This window comes from Entelurus aequoreus, linkage group LG22 (genome assembly GCF_033978785.1).
Source record: "Entelurus aequoreus isolate RoL-2023_Sb linkage group LG22, RoL_Eaeq_v1.1, whole genome shotgun sequence".
NCBI classification, from domain to species: Eukaryota; Metazoa; Chordata; class Actinopteri; order Syngnathiformes; family Syngnathidae; genus Entelurus; species Entelurus aequoreus.
In genome coordinates this window covers 12,274,870-12,292,118 of record NC_084752.1, presented here as the reverse complement: position 1 = coordinate 12,292,118, position 17,249 = coordinate 12,274,870, and the positions used below count along the sequence as shown (strand labels likewise).

General features: G+C 38.4%; 1 protein-coding gene across 1 annotated transcript in view; it reads left to right on the top strand.

The window, feature by feature from the left end:
* LOC133639845 (zinc finger protein 638-like) overlaps nt 1–17,249 on the top strand; it is a 52,913-nt gene that overhangs the window by 33,983 nt on the left and 1,681 nt on the right. The window contains exons 15-23 of the mRNA XM_062033496.1: nt 4,029–4,166; nt 4,294–4,458; nt 5,061–6,629; nt 6,712–7,206; nt 7,284–7,457; nt 7,530–7,839; nt 12,021–12,203; nt 14,843–14,950; nt 16,095–16,216. Of these exons, the coding sequence (XP_061889480.1) occupies nt 4,029–4,166; nt 4,294–4,458; nt 5,061–6,629; nt 6,712–7,206; nt 7,284–7,457; nt 7,530–7,839; nt 12,021–12,203; nt 14,843–14,950; nt 16,095–16,216 (3,264 nt within the window). The remainder of the gene's footprint in view (nt 1–4,028; nt 4,167–4,293; nt 4,459–5,060; nt 6,630–6,711; nt 7,207–7,283; nt 7,458–7,529; nt 7,840–12,020; nt 12,204–14,842; nt 14,951–16,094; nt 16,217–17,249) is intronic.

Sequence of the window (17,249 nt, the reverse complement as noted above, 5' to 3'; positions counted from 1 at the left end):
GTGTCATTCAAAATTAAGACTGAAATGCTTACCAATGAACACCTCCATTTTTATCAAATGTTGTCATTTAATATTTGTTGTTTTTGGAGGTTTTTCCCCCCTGTACTGTGAACATGCTAATTTTGGTGCTTTGCATTAATGAGAGAAAGTGATCGTGTGAAAGTGGGCTGGGATATGCTGTGTGATTGATAAAAGGAAGATTGCATGTGCAAATGTACATTCTCAAGTCAGAAAATTTTACACTCACTTTTGCTTACCTCATCTCTTTGTGGAATTTTGACAAAAAGTTTTCGAATGTCAGAAACCCCAAATTTGCATACGTACGAAAAGATAGAAACTTCTAAAAGTTAGGGCACACTCATCTTCTCAAAATTTAGAGTAGATGTACGTAACTCCCCCTCATTGTCCCGCCCTTTCCGTGCCTCGACATCACCATACAAGGTAAATACAAAGTGACTCATGAATGTGGCATTTCACGGCAACAGAGGTGGAAATACTGTTTGGAGAGATGGAGTCATGGTGGGCTGCATAGAACTGTTCACAATTTCATTTTTAGCATGCATGTTTTTAAAGATATGTATCTTAATAGATGCAACATTTTAGATTAGAATAGGTGAAATAAAGAACTGTCTAATTTCAAGGTGGTGCAAATGGCTGACTTTAAAGTCAATACATCGATTAAGTTATGCCACAGACGGATATTTCACAAACATTTAAGAAACTTTTAACATTACGCTGACATTAACATTAACGCCAAGGAAATATACAACAAAACAAACACTAATAAGAGTAACTTTACGCACAAGGCCCTGACACCTTCCACACTAAAGGCTGTGGTATTGATGACATACTGCGACAAAAAGTTACCTTTTTTGATCAATTGTTTAAAGTGGAGCTAAATTGTGTCAGCAGCATATCTTGCTAACTTAAAACCATAACTATTAATTGATAACTTGATAATTTTTATAATTGATTATCAAATAAAGTGGTACCTTGGAATACAAGTTCTTCAGCTTACAAGATTTTCGGGATATGAGCTGTCTCATGGCTGATTGTCATGCCTTAAGTTGCGAGCAAAAATGTGGGTCTACTGCACGCAAGTTGGCGTTGTGAATGCCACAGAGAACCACATAAGATCTGACCAAATCATTTGGCCTCTCTAGCATTAGCTCATATATTGCAAACACGGATTAAATAGATTTCACTTAAATTCAGTGGTTTCAATTTGGGATTTTGGAGGTACGGGCTGCGTCACAAAATCAATTAAACTCGTATCCTGAGGTACAGTACCATTGCACGTAAAAAATATTCTCATGATAAAATTAAATGATCAAATATCCAAATGCTGCATTGTTTCTTTTTATCAGATTGCTAATACACTTGTGGGTAATGTTGTTTACTTTCCGCTACCATCAATCTATTTACACTCAACTCATGTGTTGAAGATCATGTACAATATAGGCTATTATAGTTACCGGTAATTGACAAAATGTTTTTTTCCTACACCAACTGATTGATTAGACATCTATAAAATAAAAAATAAAACAATACTGTAACCACACAAACAGCCTACTCAGTGGCCTAGTGGTTAGAGTGTCCGCCCTGAGATCGGTAGGTTGTGAGTTCAAACCCCGGCCGAGTCATACCAAAGACTATAAAAATGGGACCCATTACCTCCCTGCTTGGCACTCAGCATCAAAGGTTGGAATTAGGGGTTAAATCACCAAAAATTATACCCGGGCGCGGCCACCGCTGCTGCCCACTGCTCCCCTCACCTCCCAGGGGGTGATCAAGGGTGATGGGTCAAATGCAGAGAATAATTTCGCCACACCTAGTGTGTGTGTGACAATCATTGGTACTTTGGTACTTTACTTTGCATACGCAAGCTTTATTGATGAGGCCCCAGGACTGTAATGGTTGCCTCTAGTGGTGCACTGTTCTCGCAGTAATATACATTGCAACTTGACTATGATCTCTCCCACATTGTTAGTGTTTGTGACACAAAAAAAAAACCTTCTTAGAATTTGTTTTTTTTTCTCAACACTGTAGCATTTGCATAGATTGCCAGTAGGGCTGCAGAACCCTAATGAAAAAATGTAAACCACAAGTTTCTCGCTTAGAATTAAGAATGCAAATCTTGTACACACTGATGTTTTTTTTTAAAGTCACACAGTTTTTTATTATGGCAGCACGGTGTCACAGGGGTTAATGCGTGTGCATCACAATACAAAGGTTCTGGATTCGATCCCCTGGGTCTTTCTGTGTGGAGTTTGCATGTTCTCCACGTGACTGTGTGGGTTCTCTCCGGGTCCTCTGGCTTCTTCCCACCTTCAAAGACATGCACCTGGGGATAGGTTGATTGGCAACACTAAATTGACCCTAGTGTGTGAATGTGAGTGTGAATGTCGTCTGTCTATCTGTGTTGGCCCTGTGATGAGATGGCAACAAAGTATTCAGACCCTTTTAAATCTTTTACTCCGTTTCATTGCAGCCATTTGCTAAATCAAAAATTGTAATTTTATTTATCATTAATGTACACCCAGCACTCCATCTTGACTAAAAAAAAAGAAATGTAGAAATGTTTACAAATTTTTATTAAAAAAGAAAAACTGAAATATCACATGGTTATAAGCAGAACCTTTGCTGTGACACTCATATTTAACTCACATGCTGTCCATTTCTTTTGATCTTACTTAAGATGGTTCTGCTCCTTCATTGGAGTACAGCTGTGTTTGATTGGACTGATTGGACTTGATTAGGAAAGACACACCTGTCTGTATAATACCTTACAGTGCATATCATAGCAAATGATAATCATGGAACTGCCCAAGGAGCTCAGAGACAGATTTGTGGCAAGGCACCGATCTGGCCAAGGTTACATAATAATTTCTGCAGCACTCAAGGTTCCTAATAGCACAGTGGCCTCCATAATCCTTGAATGGAAGAAGTTTTCCTAGACCTTGCCGTACAGCCAAACTGACCAATTGAGGGAAAAGAGCCTTAGTGAAAGAGGTAAAGAAGAACCCAAAGATCACTGTGACTGAGCTCCAGAGATGCAGTAGGTAGATAGGAGAAAGTTCCACAAAGTCAACTATCACTGCAGCCCTCCACCAATCGGGGCTTTATGGCAAGATGGCCCGACGGAAGCCTCTCCTCAGCGCAAGACATATGAAACCCCGCACTGAGTTTGCCAAAAACACAAAAGGACTCCCAGACTATGAGAAATACGATTCTTTGGTCTGATGAGACCATGATTGAACTTTTTGGCATTAATTCTAAGCGGTATGTGTGGAGAATACCAGGCACTGCTCATCACCTGCCCAATTACAATCCCAACAATGAAACATGGTGGTGGCACCGTCATGCTATGGTGGGGTTTTTTAGCTGCAGAGACAGGACGACTGGTTGCAATTGAAGGAAATATGAACGAGGCCAATTACAGAGATATCCTGGAAGAAAACCTCTTCCAAACCGCTCAGGACCTTCGACTGGGCCGAAGGTTCCCCCTCCAACAAGCACACAGCTAAAATAACAAAGGAGTGGCTTCGGAACAAATCTGTTACCATTCTTGACTGGTCCAGCCTGAAAGTGGCGGTCCACAAACATTCACCATCCAACCTGACAGAACTGGAGAGGATCTGCAAGGTAGAATGGCAGAGGATCCCCAAACCTAGGTGTGAAAAACTTGTTGCATCATTCCCAAGAAGACTCATGACTGTATGAGCTCAAAAGGGTGCTTTTACTCAATACTGAGAAAAGGGTCTGAATACTTATGACCTTATATTTCAGTTTTACGTTAATACATTTGCAAAAACTTCCAAATTTCAGCTTTTTTTCTGCCAAGATGGGGTGCTGAGAAATAAAAATGAACTTTTTTGATTTTAGCAAATAGCTGCAATGAAAGAGTGACAAATTTAAAGGGGTCTGAATCATTTCCATACCCACTGTATGTTGGGTTACAATATTTCAGGTTATTAGTGCTGGAAATTTAAAGTGTGAAAATAGAAACTTTGTTTTGCCTCAAACAGGAGAGTTCAGTTCCAGTTGGCTGGAACAGTCTCTTGGTGATCAGTAATGTTCCTAACACATCGACAAGCTCCTCAGATGTAAAGCAACTGGTTGAGCGTTTTGGCACAGTTGTCAAAAGTCTGGAACTCAAGAATATGGTAAGAAAGGCACACATCCAAATATCTGTTCTTGTCACTGTGTTGTCATCATCTCAGTCATGAATATGGCAAGTACTGCACATGCTGTGAACATTTTTATTTTTATTTTTGTATTATCTCCACTTAGGTTATTTGCGAAATGACAACTGCACCTATGGCGTTGTCTGTCTACAAACGTTTCCAGAGATTCCCATGCGTTATCCAGAGCAACCATCTGTTATTTTCGCGCAAGCCGGACCCCAAAGCTAGCACGCGGACTCAAATCTGTTCTCCAAACCTGCATTCACCTAAGGTATGCACCATTTGTTGACACTCAAAGTGTTGGTGTCGTCTACAAAATGTGGTGTGAAGTTCTCATGTTAAAAATAAGCAACATTAAAGTAAAGCCTTAAAACATTTGTCTAAAGTGCCACAAGAAAGTATCTTTCAGTCTGCAGATTTTTTTAATTGACCTTCAACATATTCCAAAAACAAAATACATTCCTTTATTGATGAGATCAGTTATGGATATTACACCAATTTTTCTTTGTCACAGAGAACACCAAGCTGAGATGTGTCTGTTTTATTCAGATAGCTTAGCACATATTGACCTACTTTGGCCTGGTTTTAGCATCTTTAATGTATAAAAGTGACACGCCTCATCCTTCATTTTTTCTGTATGCAGCCCTTGGTGGAAAAAGTTTGAACACCCCTGCCCTAAAACAATTAAATGCACACCTGTAGTTCTTTAAAGCAGAAAGTAACTATGTGTAAAGGACACTTACATTTTACTGATGTTAAGTGCAACTTCAGTAAATTGTTCCCAAAGTTTTATGAAAAATGTTTTTCATCAAAGTGCATGAATGTATTAAGTACATGTTTGCTTTGACACTGTGAACATGTTTACTATTGTAGGATATTCTTGAACGTGATGACTGCAAATCAGGTGCAAATAACCAAGAGGCAAAAGGAAATGAAGAAAACTATTCTCTGAAAAAGAATAAACAAGGGCCAGAGATGTTAAACAGCCCTGAGAAGGTGGTCAGTGAAGATGACGAGATGGCAAAGAATGGGAGCAAAATTGTCACAAATACAGACCAAGTGCCTTATTCTGCATATGAGGCAGACAGACTGTCAAAGACCAACAAGGTAAACATACCAGCTATTCAAGCAGACATGAAGACCAACAAGGAATTGTCAGGTGAAGCAGACATGAAGACGAACAAGAAAATGTCAGCTCTTGAAACAGACAAGGAGATCCCCACTATTGAAACATACATGAAGACCGTCAAGGAGATGTCTATTGAAACAGACATGAAGACGGACAAGGACATATCCGCTATTAAAACAGACACAGAGACGGAAATGGACACGTCCGCTATTGAAACAGACATGAAGACGGACAAGGACATGTCCGCTATTGAAACAGACACGAGGACGGACAAGGACATGTCCGCTATTGAAACAGACACAAAGACGGAAATGGACACGTCCGCTATTGAAACAGACATGAAGACGGACAAGGACATGTACGCTATTGAAACAGACACGAGGACGGACAAGGACATGTCCGTTATTGAAACAGACACGAGGACAGACAAGGAGATGTCCGCTATTGAAACAGACACAAAGACAGACAAGGAGATGTCCGCTATTGAAACAGACACGAAGACAGACAAGGAGATGTCCGCTATTGAAGCAGACACGAAGACAGACAAGGAGATGTCCGCTATTGAAGCAGACACGAAGACAGACAAGGAGATGTCCGCTATTGAAGCAGACACGAAGACAGACAAGGAGATGTCCGCTATTAAAACAGACACAAAGACGGAAATGGACACGTCCGCTATTGAAACAGACACAAGGACGGACAAGGACATGTCCGCTACTGAAACAGACACGAGGACGGACAAGGACATGTCCGCTATTGAAACAGACATAAGGATGGACAAAGACATGTCCACTATTAAAACAGACACAAAGACAGACAAGGAGATGTCCGCTATTGAAGCAGACACGAAGACAGACAATGAGATGTCCGCTATTGAAACATACACGAAGACAGACAAGGAGATGTCCGCTATTAAAACCGACACAAAGACAGACAAGGAGATGTCCGCTACTGAAACAGACACGAAGACCGACAAAGATATGTCTGCTATCAAAATAGACTTGAAGACGGACAAGGAAATGTTCTTTATTGATACACACAGGCCCACTATTGAAACAGACATGAAGACTGAGAAGAAGATGTCTGATGTTGAAACAGACATGAAGACTGACAAGAAGATGTCTGATATTGCAACAGACATGAAGACAGACACGGAGATGACCGTTATTGATACTAATATGTCCACTATTGAAACCGACATGAAGGCGGACAAAACGGTGACAACTATTAAAACGGTCATGCAGACAACCATAAATGAAACTAAGCTCGGAGAAGAGATATCTACAGATATGGCCATAGCAGAGTTAACCAAGGTAAAATATATAAATATTAGTGTCAGTGTCATGAACAATCACCGTATTAAAGAGTTTATGATCATGTGATCTTTTTCTCAAGGATGCTCAAAAGGCGAAAGACACCGGAAAAAGAACTGGCGGCCTTTCAAATAAAATGGCAATTTCTGCAGATGGAGATCAGACACATCTGGAGTCCGAGAGGGAAAAGGCGGATGATGAAACAAAAGAGACGAGGAGAAAAAGAGCAGTTGATGTAACAAACGAGTCAGTAAAGAGCCACATAGAGCCGGCTTTAAGGACACAAGACAGGGTGAGAATTGAAAGAGAGGCCAGAAGGGAGAAGGAAGCAAAAGAGAGAGAGAGACGAGAGAAGGAGAGGAGACTCTGGGAGAAGGAGCGCAGGGCCAAATGGGAGAACGAGCGGGAGGAAAGAATTATGAGACATAGGCGTGAAAGAGAAAGGAGGGATAGAAAGAGGGATCGTGATGATAGGTCCTTAGAACTTAGATCATCTTACAGGTCGGAGACACATAAGACCTCCTCCTTCGATAAGCCGGCAACTTCAAGAAAATCAGATGCTAAGCCACCTGAAATGGTGAGATAGTACACAAAGTATACATTCTTCTTTTCCTTATCCACACTGTAACAAAATATGTCCTGTCGTGCAATTAGGGTATGGATGGGGATTTTGATTCCTTTCCATTTAACATGAGTGAATTTGTGACCGTGGATGAAGTAGGGGATGTGATTGACTTCCCCAACTCTCCTCCTGCTGCTGCTCCAGAGGATACGACAAAACAAGAGCAACAGGATTCCCCGACATGTGTCCCACAGAGCGCTCTTGAGGTAAAAACATTTTTATCACAGACTTATGGTAAAAAGAAGACTTGTTTAAGTTATCTTGTTTTCTGCTACAAGGACACACCTTTGGAAATCACAGAGGGAATGTTAATATGTCAGCCTGTGAAGTCTGATGACCCCTTAACGGAGTGTCAACATCAGCCCATTAAGTCCGATGAGCCCATAACTGATTGTCAGCATCAGTTTGGTGATTCCATATCACGATGTGAAGATCCGCCTACATTCTCAGCTGAGACCAATTTATCATCGGATGTGATGGGCATGCTGAGCTGCGAAACTGCAGCCCCACCCACAGAAGCTCAACAAGAAATCTCTCCCTTTGACCCAAACCTTGTGCCAGCTTGTCAACCAGAAGAGTGTGAGACAGGTACAAATATAAATGTGTCAAGAGTAACCTTAACCCCTTAACGTTCTGTTCTAATCAATCGGTTCACAATCAATATTGTGTTGCTGCAAAGACATAAGGACAAGGAGGTGGTCGATAAACAATATATTTTATTGACTGCCATAACCACGCGAAAACATCAGCAACCAAACTAGCTGTTAAAACAAGCAGCACCCAGCCTGAGTCAGCTGGGTGCAAGGTCTACAATATTAATCTAATAGCGTGACAAAAACATTTAAAAAAAAATTGAGTACCAGTAGAGTGGAAAAACAAGTTGACTTTATTTGCTTAATTGTGTTTCATCGTATCCATTAAACCATATCCAATCGTATTTACGATCCGCAAAGTATGTAAAAACACTGTTCAATAATCACAAAATGCCACAATCCGCCATTTTGAATATTACGCCCTGAAGACCTTTGGCTATTTCCGGAGATTGACGTGCCCTCTGACCACATTATCAGATCAGTCACACTGAAAATACGCAAACATTAGACAGGGATGTGCTGTCTATTATTCACAATCTTTATATAAGACATTAACACAAGTTTTTTTTTAATGCATTCTAAGTCGTAAATAAATACATAAAAAGTCCGCAAACAATGTAGTAAATTTCACCCACAAAAACCTTTAAATAACCATCCAAAACCTGCCAACAATACTCTTTATACATATCGTAACCTGAATATTAACCAATTATTAGCGATGTTATTATAAGGTAATGCAGAAAAAGTGTTTTTTAGTGGCACAATGATACAAACAGCGTAGCCCTCTGCTGCCTTTACTGTAAGCCGGCAGCGATGTCCTGCTGCTCCAGCATCATTGCGTCTTGACTCGTCAGAGTTATTCTAGATTATAAAACATGCCTCTCATCTGGATAACAGGAAGATTTAGCCTTGAATCTATAAATTGTGTGCATCTGTGACATTCAATTTATACCCAGAGATGGAGACAAACACACAACTGAAGACGGTGTCGGCATAAAGGGAGTAAAGTTGGGAATCTTTGGCAATCTCACTATTCGATTACAATGAGATTAAAAATCGATAATTGATGCAACTTTTATTTATGTATATAGATACAGTTTTACATTTCTTTTCGTTTCACTAAATAAGCGTTCATCACTTGCAACTTTTAAATACAAAGCATTTGTAATAGCAAATTCCAATCACAATTATTAAATGCATTTAAATGTTTGCAAAATTGGAACATAAGTGCCCTATGATAACTGGTCGGATCTCTCTGTGATCAGGCTCGCTGCAGTCAGCCAAGTTTTCAAACTGTCTGAATTACTTTATTTCCAGTAAATAAACCGATTATCGAATATTGACGTTTACTCGTCGATTTTATAATCGTCCATGTCCGAATTGCGATGCTTCTAAAAAGCCATTATTTTCCCCACTTGTAGCATGGAGACTTTTCCTTGTTAACCCTTCATGTGCATCATGATTAATTGTTCATCTAAACGGGAAGATATGCACGTTTTATCAGTCGTCATCGGAGTAAGAGCAGACATTTTTCAGTAAGCTATCGTTTTATTATGTTTGTAGTTTGTATTTCTTGTTTAGCACTTAGCAATACTGCTACATGATGCTTAGTGTTTTACTAAAGCTGGATTTTTTTTAGCAGAGCTTCTAAAACTTTGCGCTCATCCTCCTTATATTCAGCATCCAAAATATGATGCTCTGGATCATAATTTTGCTTAAAGCAATAGTTGTTGGTTCTCACAAAGTCTGCATGATTGGCATTTTTTTGTTGGGGAAGGGATGGCGTCGACGATACCTCTACGTCACGCGATCATGTGACTGGCTTCCTCATTATCTCTCAAAATGGCTCGGGAATCTCTGTGAGATTGATGCTATTTTGATTATATCTATTTATGAGCAAACTTAGGAAGTCTTTAGGTGTCATAAATAAGATATATATGATAATAGCTTCAATATAGAGGAAACTTGTTTTCCCCACTCCACTGGTACTTTAAGTACATCACACGTAAGTGCTGGTCTAGAAGTGGCAAACAAACCCTTTCCGGGGTTGCAGAGGCAGGTTAACTCGCTTTACCTCTCCTTACAATGTCTAACTTTTCTGCAAAAGTCAGCCTTAAAAATTTATTTTTTTAATTATGTCCAATTTATTTTTTATTTTTGGTATTACAGATTAAAGTTTCATTCACACTGCAGGGTATGTCCAATTATTATTATTTTTTTTTTTTGTCAAATCCGATCTTTTAAAAAAAAATTGCGACGTCTAATGTGAACGCAATCTGTCCTCCACGCAGACATGAAGTCCCCCGTGCTGCAGTATTTACAGAAGTAAACACGGCTTCAATTCTCTTAGGTCTCAGTCCTGACACACTTGTGTCAATTAAATGTTTTCATTTTCTGAACCAAATTATTGCGCATAGAAGATTAGGAAGGAATAGGGCAGGGGTGCCCATTACGTCGATCGCGAGGGTGTGCCAGTCGATCGCCAGCCTGGCATTAAAAAAAATAGTCCTAAAAATCAGCGATCATTAATCTTCACTTTTGCAGCATCCGAGGATCTTGTGAGATGATGATGGGTGCTGCGAGCTCAATATTAAGGAAAAAACGAGTGACGGGAAGGCGAGAAACTATTTTTATTTCAACAGACTCTCGCACCGCACCTGCTGTCAAAACCCTAAAGACCGACCGCACAATTCCTGTCTTCACGATAAAAGTGCTGCTCTATCCTGCCTGTGCTAACAAAATAAGAGTCTCAAAAAGCTAGCGTGAACAAGCTAGCAAGCTACATAGTTTGCCGTCAATGTATTTCTTGTAAAGTGTATGAAAACAAATGTGAAATTCGGACAAATAAGATGCCAAAAACCAACCACTTTCATGTGGTATAGGACAGAAAGGAGGACTTTTTTTTACCTACATAGTGTAAATTTGAAAATGTGGAAGTTGGCAGCGCTACTGGGAATCCTGTCTGATTCCAATCAATGCAAGTCCTCGGAATCAGGTAATACACCAACTTATATTCTTGTCTTCATGAAAGAAAGTAATCTATGTTATGGTTTGAGTTTATTGCAAACATGCATACAATTACAACATGATACATGTTAAACATGCTTGTATTTTTATTAAACACCTTTTACATGTTGACAAAAACATCTGTCATAAATAAATAAATATTAGTTATAAATATATATACATATAGATGTAAATTATATATATATATATATATATACATATATATATATATATATATGTATATATATATATGTATATATATATATATATATATATATATATTTGAAGATGAGGTAAATCACCTCGACTTGGTCATTTGAGAAGTAGCTCGCCTGCTGAAAAAGTGTGGGCACCCCCAGAATAGGGCAAGACTCTCACAGTTTGCGGGATATTTCCTTCAATGTCTGCTCCGAAAAGTGTGTGGGAAGCTGGTGGAACATTGACACGAGTTCCTAAAACATATTATTTTCTGCTCATTTGTTGACTTTTTTTTTTTAAATAGTCTACTTTGGCGTATAATTATGACTCATCACTTTTTGATGACATTTTGGTCGGATGAATGCGACCGGAGTGTTCAGACTGCAGTCACATCACATACGTATCTGATTTCTATTCACATACGAAAGAGGTTTGGGTCAGATTTGAAAAAGTCGGAATTGCACTGTTTACTTTGACATGAAAAAATCTGATACAGGTCACAAATGAGCAAAAACAATAGCAATTGACCTGCAGTGTGAACAAGGCCTAAATCTGGCAAGAATTCCTAACTCCGAAAGCCTTGGGCAGATTACATTGACATGCCAACACAGTCAATTCATATAATAATACTTAATATATCATTGTCAGTTTTGAAAAAAAGTTGGCAAATGCTCAAGCTATGGCCCCTTCATATTTTCTGGTCTATGATACACCAAAGTAGATATTTTAAAAGCACAGGTTTACAAAACTTAAGAAGAAAAGATAATAGATAGAAAATGTTCAACAACAACATTACATTTAAATTTTTAGGTGTTTAAATAAAAAATAATAGATTACGGAATGCTAAGGGGTTAAGATGTATTATTAACCGTTGTGCAAATGTTATAAAACCTATGCATTTAGTTCTTAAAGTTGAGCCTCTTCAAACATCTTTCTCAAAAAGTAAACTTGTCATTGATAATTCGTTATCAGATGGTCCCACTACAGAGATGGGTATGACTGCAGAAATTAAAGCTGCAGAAGGAAAGGAAGATAAAACGGCAACCCTGGATAGCAGCCCTGGAAAGGAGAGTGTGACCATGATGTTGAATAAAGAAGAGGAAAAGATGCAAAAAACAGAGGACAAAGAGACAAGCATTCCATCTCAGGAGCCAGGTAAGGTTTTTCATTTTACTGTGTATGGTTGCATTTAAAATTATTGTGTTTGAAGTATATTAACAAAAAATATCTAACTCTATACTTAGTCTTTAAAAAAAAATAGTAATATTATCAGGGGGTGTACAACCAGTCGATTCTTGGGATTTACCTTGTAGATCCTGAAAGTATTAGGACAAATGATTGCATTGACACATCAGTGCCCTCATATCCTGGAAACCAATAAACAGATCTGCCAATAGGCACATATTTTAAGCCTAGAACATGCTTGTAGGCTTTGCTGGTGTCCAGATACACTTTTTGTTGCAGTTTTTCGCAAAATAAAAGCGATATATTTCAAACATTTTGTTAAAGTGTATCTGCAACTTGTAGGTGTTTCCATTAAAGGGTGTTTTGCGTCATGAGCCGTAATTCTCGTAAAATCTAGTCATGCGAGACTCCATTTTGAGGAAGATATTGCTGCCACCGCTGGTGCAGACTCTGCCGAGATGTCAATAGAAGACAAAGGCAGCAAATTATCGAACCTTTTTATTAAATATTACAAATTACACGATGGCGTCACGTTCACACCCCAACACTGTTTTACCAAACATAATGAATAATCCTGATTCCAATATTGATAAAAAATAATCTTAATTATTATTTTGCCCATAATCGTGCAGCCCTATGTGTAAGACTAGACCTCATATATGAACACTATTCTTATCTATATTGAAAAAAAGTGCAGTTACGTCTTATGGCCATCGGGTGCCACCTTGCACAATTTTCACATAAATTGTATATATTTGTTATTTTGTTTCTGCCATATTACTTTGTTTATAATGCTTGTGTTGCTTTCATGTGCACATTAAATGTTCTACTTGAGCTACATTCATACATTTGAATGTGTTCTTTTTTAAATGAAACTTGGTTAAAAGATTTCCGTTAAAGTAAAGTTTATAGCAAATTTATATGTATCGCGATAATGATAACCGAAAATTTTTTTCTCACAATAACCATGATAAAATGTTCATATTGTGACATTGTAAGTATTGTGTGTATGTGCGTGTGTGTTAGAGGTGGGGGAAATAATACATTTTTAGATGCATCGCAATTGTCTATATAAAATGTAATTAGTTTATGTTTGTGTTGTAGTATTGTTAACTTAGTCATCATCACTAAGCAGTTACACAGCATAAAACATGCACACAGTGACTTCCTGTCGCTCCTTTTTCAAAATAAAGCAGGGCAGCTGGATTTTACCAAATCTACTGCATTTTAGTTAGTTTAGTTTTTTTACATTGTTAGCCACTGAAAGGAGACATTCAAACAAATGACCATAGCATCTGATAGTTGTACTGTAGAAAATATCATGAATACAGAATAATCTAATCACAACTATGCACAAATGGAGGAAAATGATATCAAATTAACTGCAGTGGGTTAAAAAATCCTTATCTACCATTCTCCTTTTTGTCTCTGGCCAAAGTTACTAGTAAATGTGTAAGCAATAGATAATTTTTCAACAACCAAAACTGAAACCAAAAATGTTATGTTGACGTCCAAACGAAAGTACACAAAAAATGTCTTCAGTGTTGCACTGGACAAGCTGCACTTGTCTTTGTCCGTTTATGTATTTCACTGGGGTCGTTGCTGCCGCTAGCCACAGACTTTGCTACAACGTAGTTCAGTGTTTCCCATAAACTGCCAAGATACCTGTGGCGGTGGGGGCGTGGCTATGGGCGTGGTTACCATGACATAATCGAGTAATTTGCATAATTTACTACAATGATTGGATTTTCTCTAAAAAGGCTAAAAAAAATGTATACTTACTAATTAATGATAACAGTTTTGTTTTAAACGTCCATCCATCCATTTTACAATAATTACAACACTTTATGTACATATTTATATACAGATTTGAACAATAAGTTATTCACTGAAATATATTTATTAATTGTGGTTCTTACAAAAAATATATCTTATAAAATATAAAAGCTAAAATGTCTCAAAGCTCTGCCCCTTTAATTAGTGCATACTAAATAATTTAACTTTTTTAACTACAACCATATTATTTACCAGCAACATAAAGTGAAACAGAGGCAGAGGTGTCCTGCCACAGTCAGTAACAAATAAACAGAAAACAGTAGTGGTGGTAGATAGACACAGAGCTTCATCAAACATCTGATCCACTGAACAAAGAGCTCCAAAAATCTTGAACTTTAGACTGCCATCAGTTTTACTCCCTACACTTAACCATGTGTTTCCTACTGCCTGCAGACTTTGCACCCTTTGTTATACACACATGTTGTGTTTCTAATATAAATACATTTCATAAAGTCAAATACAAATAAGGCAACAAGAGAAGTATCCTACACTTCTCTTTTGTAAAGTAAATCTGAACTGCCGATATGGGCATCTACATCAACTATATGATTTGCCTGAGAAGCTGGAGAGGACAAAAAAAATATATATATATTTTTATTTGTGGCGGACATAATTCTTTCGTGGCGGGCCGCCACAAATAAATGAATGTGTGGGAAACCCTGTAGTTATCGAGGACTACATCATGAGGCACTTATTCTTCCTGTCCTTCGCTTAATGTGTTCCGTGTGCATGGACCCTAAACATATATGAAGTATTTATTCTGTCTTACACAGTAAAGCATGAGGTGTCTGAGAACCCAACAATCACAGAAAAGAAGAGTGATATAGAAACGCCAACAACTACAGACAACGCTCTCCATTTTGACCCCAGCAACCCAGTTGGTAAGACAAGCTGAACTGTTTCTTCATTGTTTTATTGTTGAAACGTCTGCATAGTTGAAGTTTTAATTTGTGAGGCAGTGAGCCTATCCCAGCTACACTCTAGACCAGTGTTTTTCAACCTTTTTTGAGCCAAGGCACTCTTTTTGCGTTGAAAAAATGCGGAGGCACACCACCAGCAGAAGTCATTAAAAAACTAAACTCAGTTGACAGTAAAAAGTCGTTGTCGCAATTGTTGGATATGACTTTAAAGCATAACCAACCATGCATCACTATAGCTCGTTTCAAAGTAGGTGTACTGTCACCACCTACGCCGTGACTTATTTTGAGTTTTAGCAATCAAGAATATTTCAGTTGATTTTATCCTTCTTTGTGGGGACATTGTTGATTGTCATGTCATGTTCAGATGTACATTGTGGACGTCGTCTTTGCTCCACAGTAAGTCTTTGCTGTCGTCCAGCATTCTGTTTTTGTTTACTTTGTAGCCAGTTCAGTTTTAGTTTCGTTCTGCGTAGCCTTCCCTAAGCTTCAATGCCTTTTCTTAGGGGCACTCACCTTTTTGTTTATTTTTGGTTTAAGCATTAGACACCTTTTTACCTGCGCACTGCCTCCCCGTTTCCGACATCTAGAAAGCAATTGGCTACCGGCTGCCACCTACTGATATGGAAGAGTATTACACGGTTACTCTGCCGAGCTCTAGACAGCACCGACACTCAACAACAACACATCATTTGCAGACTATAATTACTGGTTTGCAAAAAATATTTTTTAACCCAAATAGGTGAGATTAGATAATCTCCCACGGCACACCAGACTGTATCTCACGGCACACTAGTGTGCCGCGGCACAGTGGTTGAAAAACACTGCTCTAGACAAGTCGCCACCTCATCACAGGGCCAACACAGATAAACAGACAACATTCGCACTTACATTCGCACACTAGGGCCAAGTTCGTGTTGCCAATCAGCCTTTACCCAGGTGCATGTTTTTGGAGGTGGGAGGAAGCCGGACCAATTCCCGGCAAAAACAGGTGTTGACATGGCAACCAAATCACATGTAGTAAAAGCCAAAACAAAGTGCCATAATTCCCACTGCTCCCTCATGTTTTATTCTTGGTGGTTCACCCCTGTGTGTCTGTGTCTGTCAGGTATGGAATTCTTGATGCCAAAAACCGGCTTCTTCTGTAAGGTGTGTAACCGTTTCTTCAGCGGAAACAAGGACGCTCAAATCACTCACTGCAAAACCTTCAAGCATTTTGAGAACCTGCAGGTAGGCAACCTAAATTTTAGCTTTGTTTTACGGTTACTGTCTGAAGTTGACATACAGTGGGTATGGAAAGTATTTAGATCCCTTAAAATGTTTCACTTTTTGCAGCCATTTGCTAAAATCAAAAAAGTTAATTTTATTTTTCATTAAGTCTTGACAGAAACAAAACTGAAATTGAGAAATTAAATCGCAGTTTTTTTCGCCGGGGGTGCGACTTATACTCGGGAGCGACTTATGTGTGAAATTATTAACACATTACCGTAAAATATCAAATAAATGTATTTATCTCATTCACGTAAGAGACTAGACGTATAAGATTTCATTGGATTTAGCAATTAGGAGTGACAGATTGTTTGGTAAACGTATAGCATGTTCTATATGTTATAACTATAACTCTTACCATAATATGTTACGTTAACATACCAGGCACGTTCTCAGTTGGTTATTATGCGTCATATAACGTACACTTATTCAGCCTGTTGTTCACTATTCTTTATTTATTTTAAATTGCCTTTCAAATGTCTATTCTTGGTGTTGGGTTTTATCAAATAAATGTCCCCCAAAAATGCGACTTATACTCCAGTGCGACTTATGTTTTTTTCCTTCTTTATTATGCATTTTCGGCCGGTGCGACTTATACTCCGAAAAATACAGTAGTTATAAGTATTGAGACCTTTTGCTGTGACACTCACATGCTGTCCATTTCTTCTGATCCTCCTTGAGATGGTTCTGCTGTGTTTAATTAAACTGATTGGACTTGATTAGGAAAGGCACAAACCTGTCTATATAAGTGTAGACCACAATAGTTTTTTTTATATTGGTCTATTGATAATTTGTTGTATTTTTTACGAGCTACGGAAAATATGGACCAGGAGAAGAATATATTAAATGTTAACATTTTTATTTCCCTTGTAACCTTTCTCTGAGTATAATCCCCTCAGCTATCAAGGCAGAAAGGAAAGGAAATGTCAACACAGCCAAACAAAATTGTAAAATCACAGTAAACACTTAATTACTCTTTAACTTAAGGTGCAAA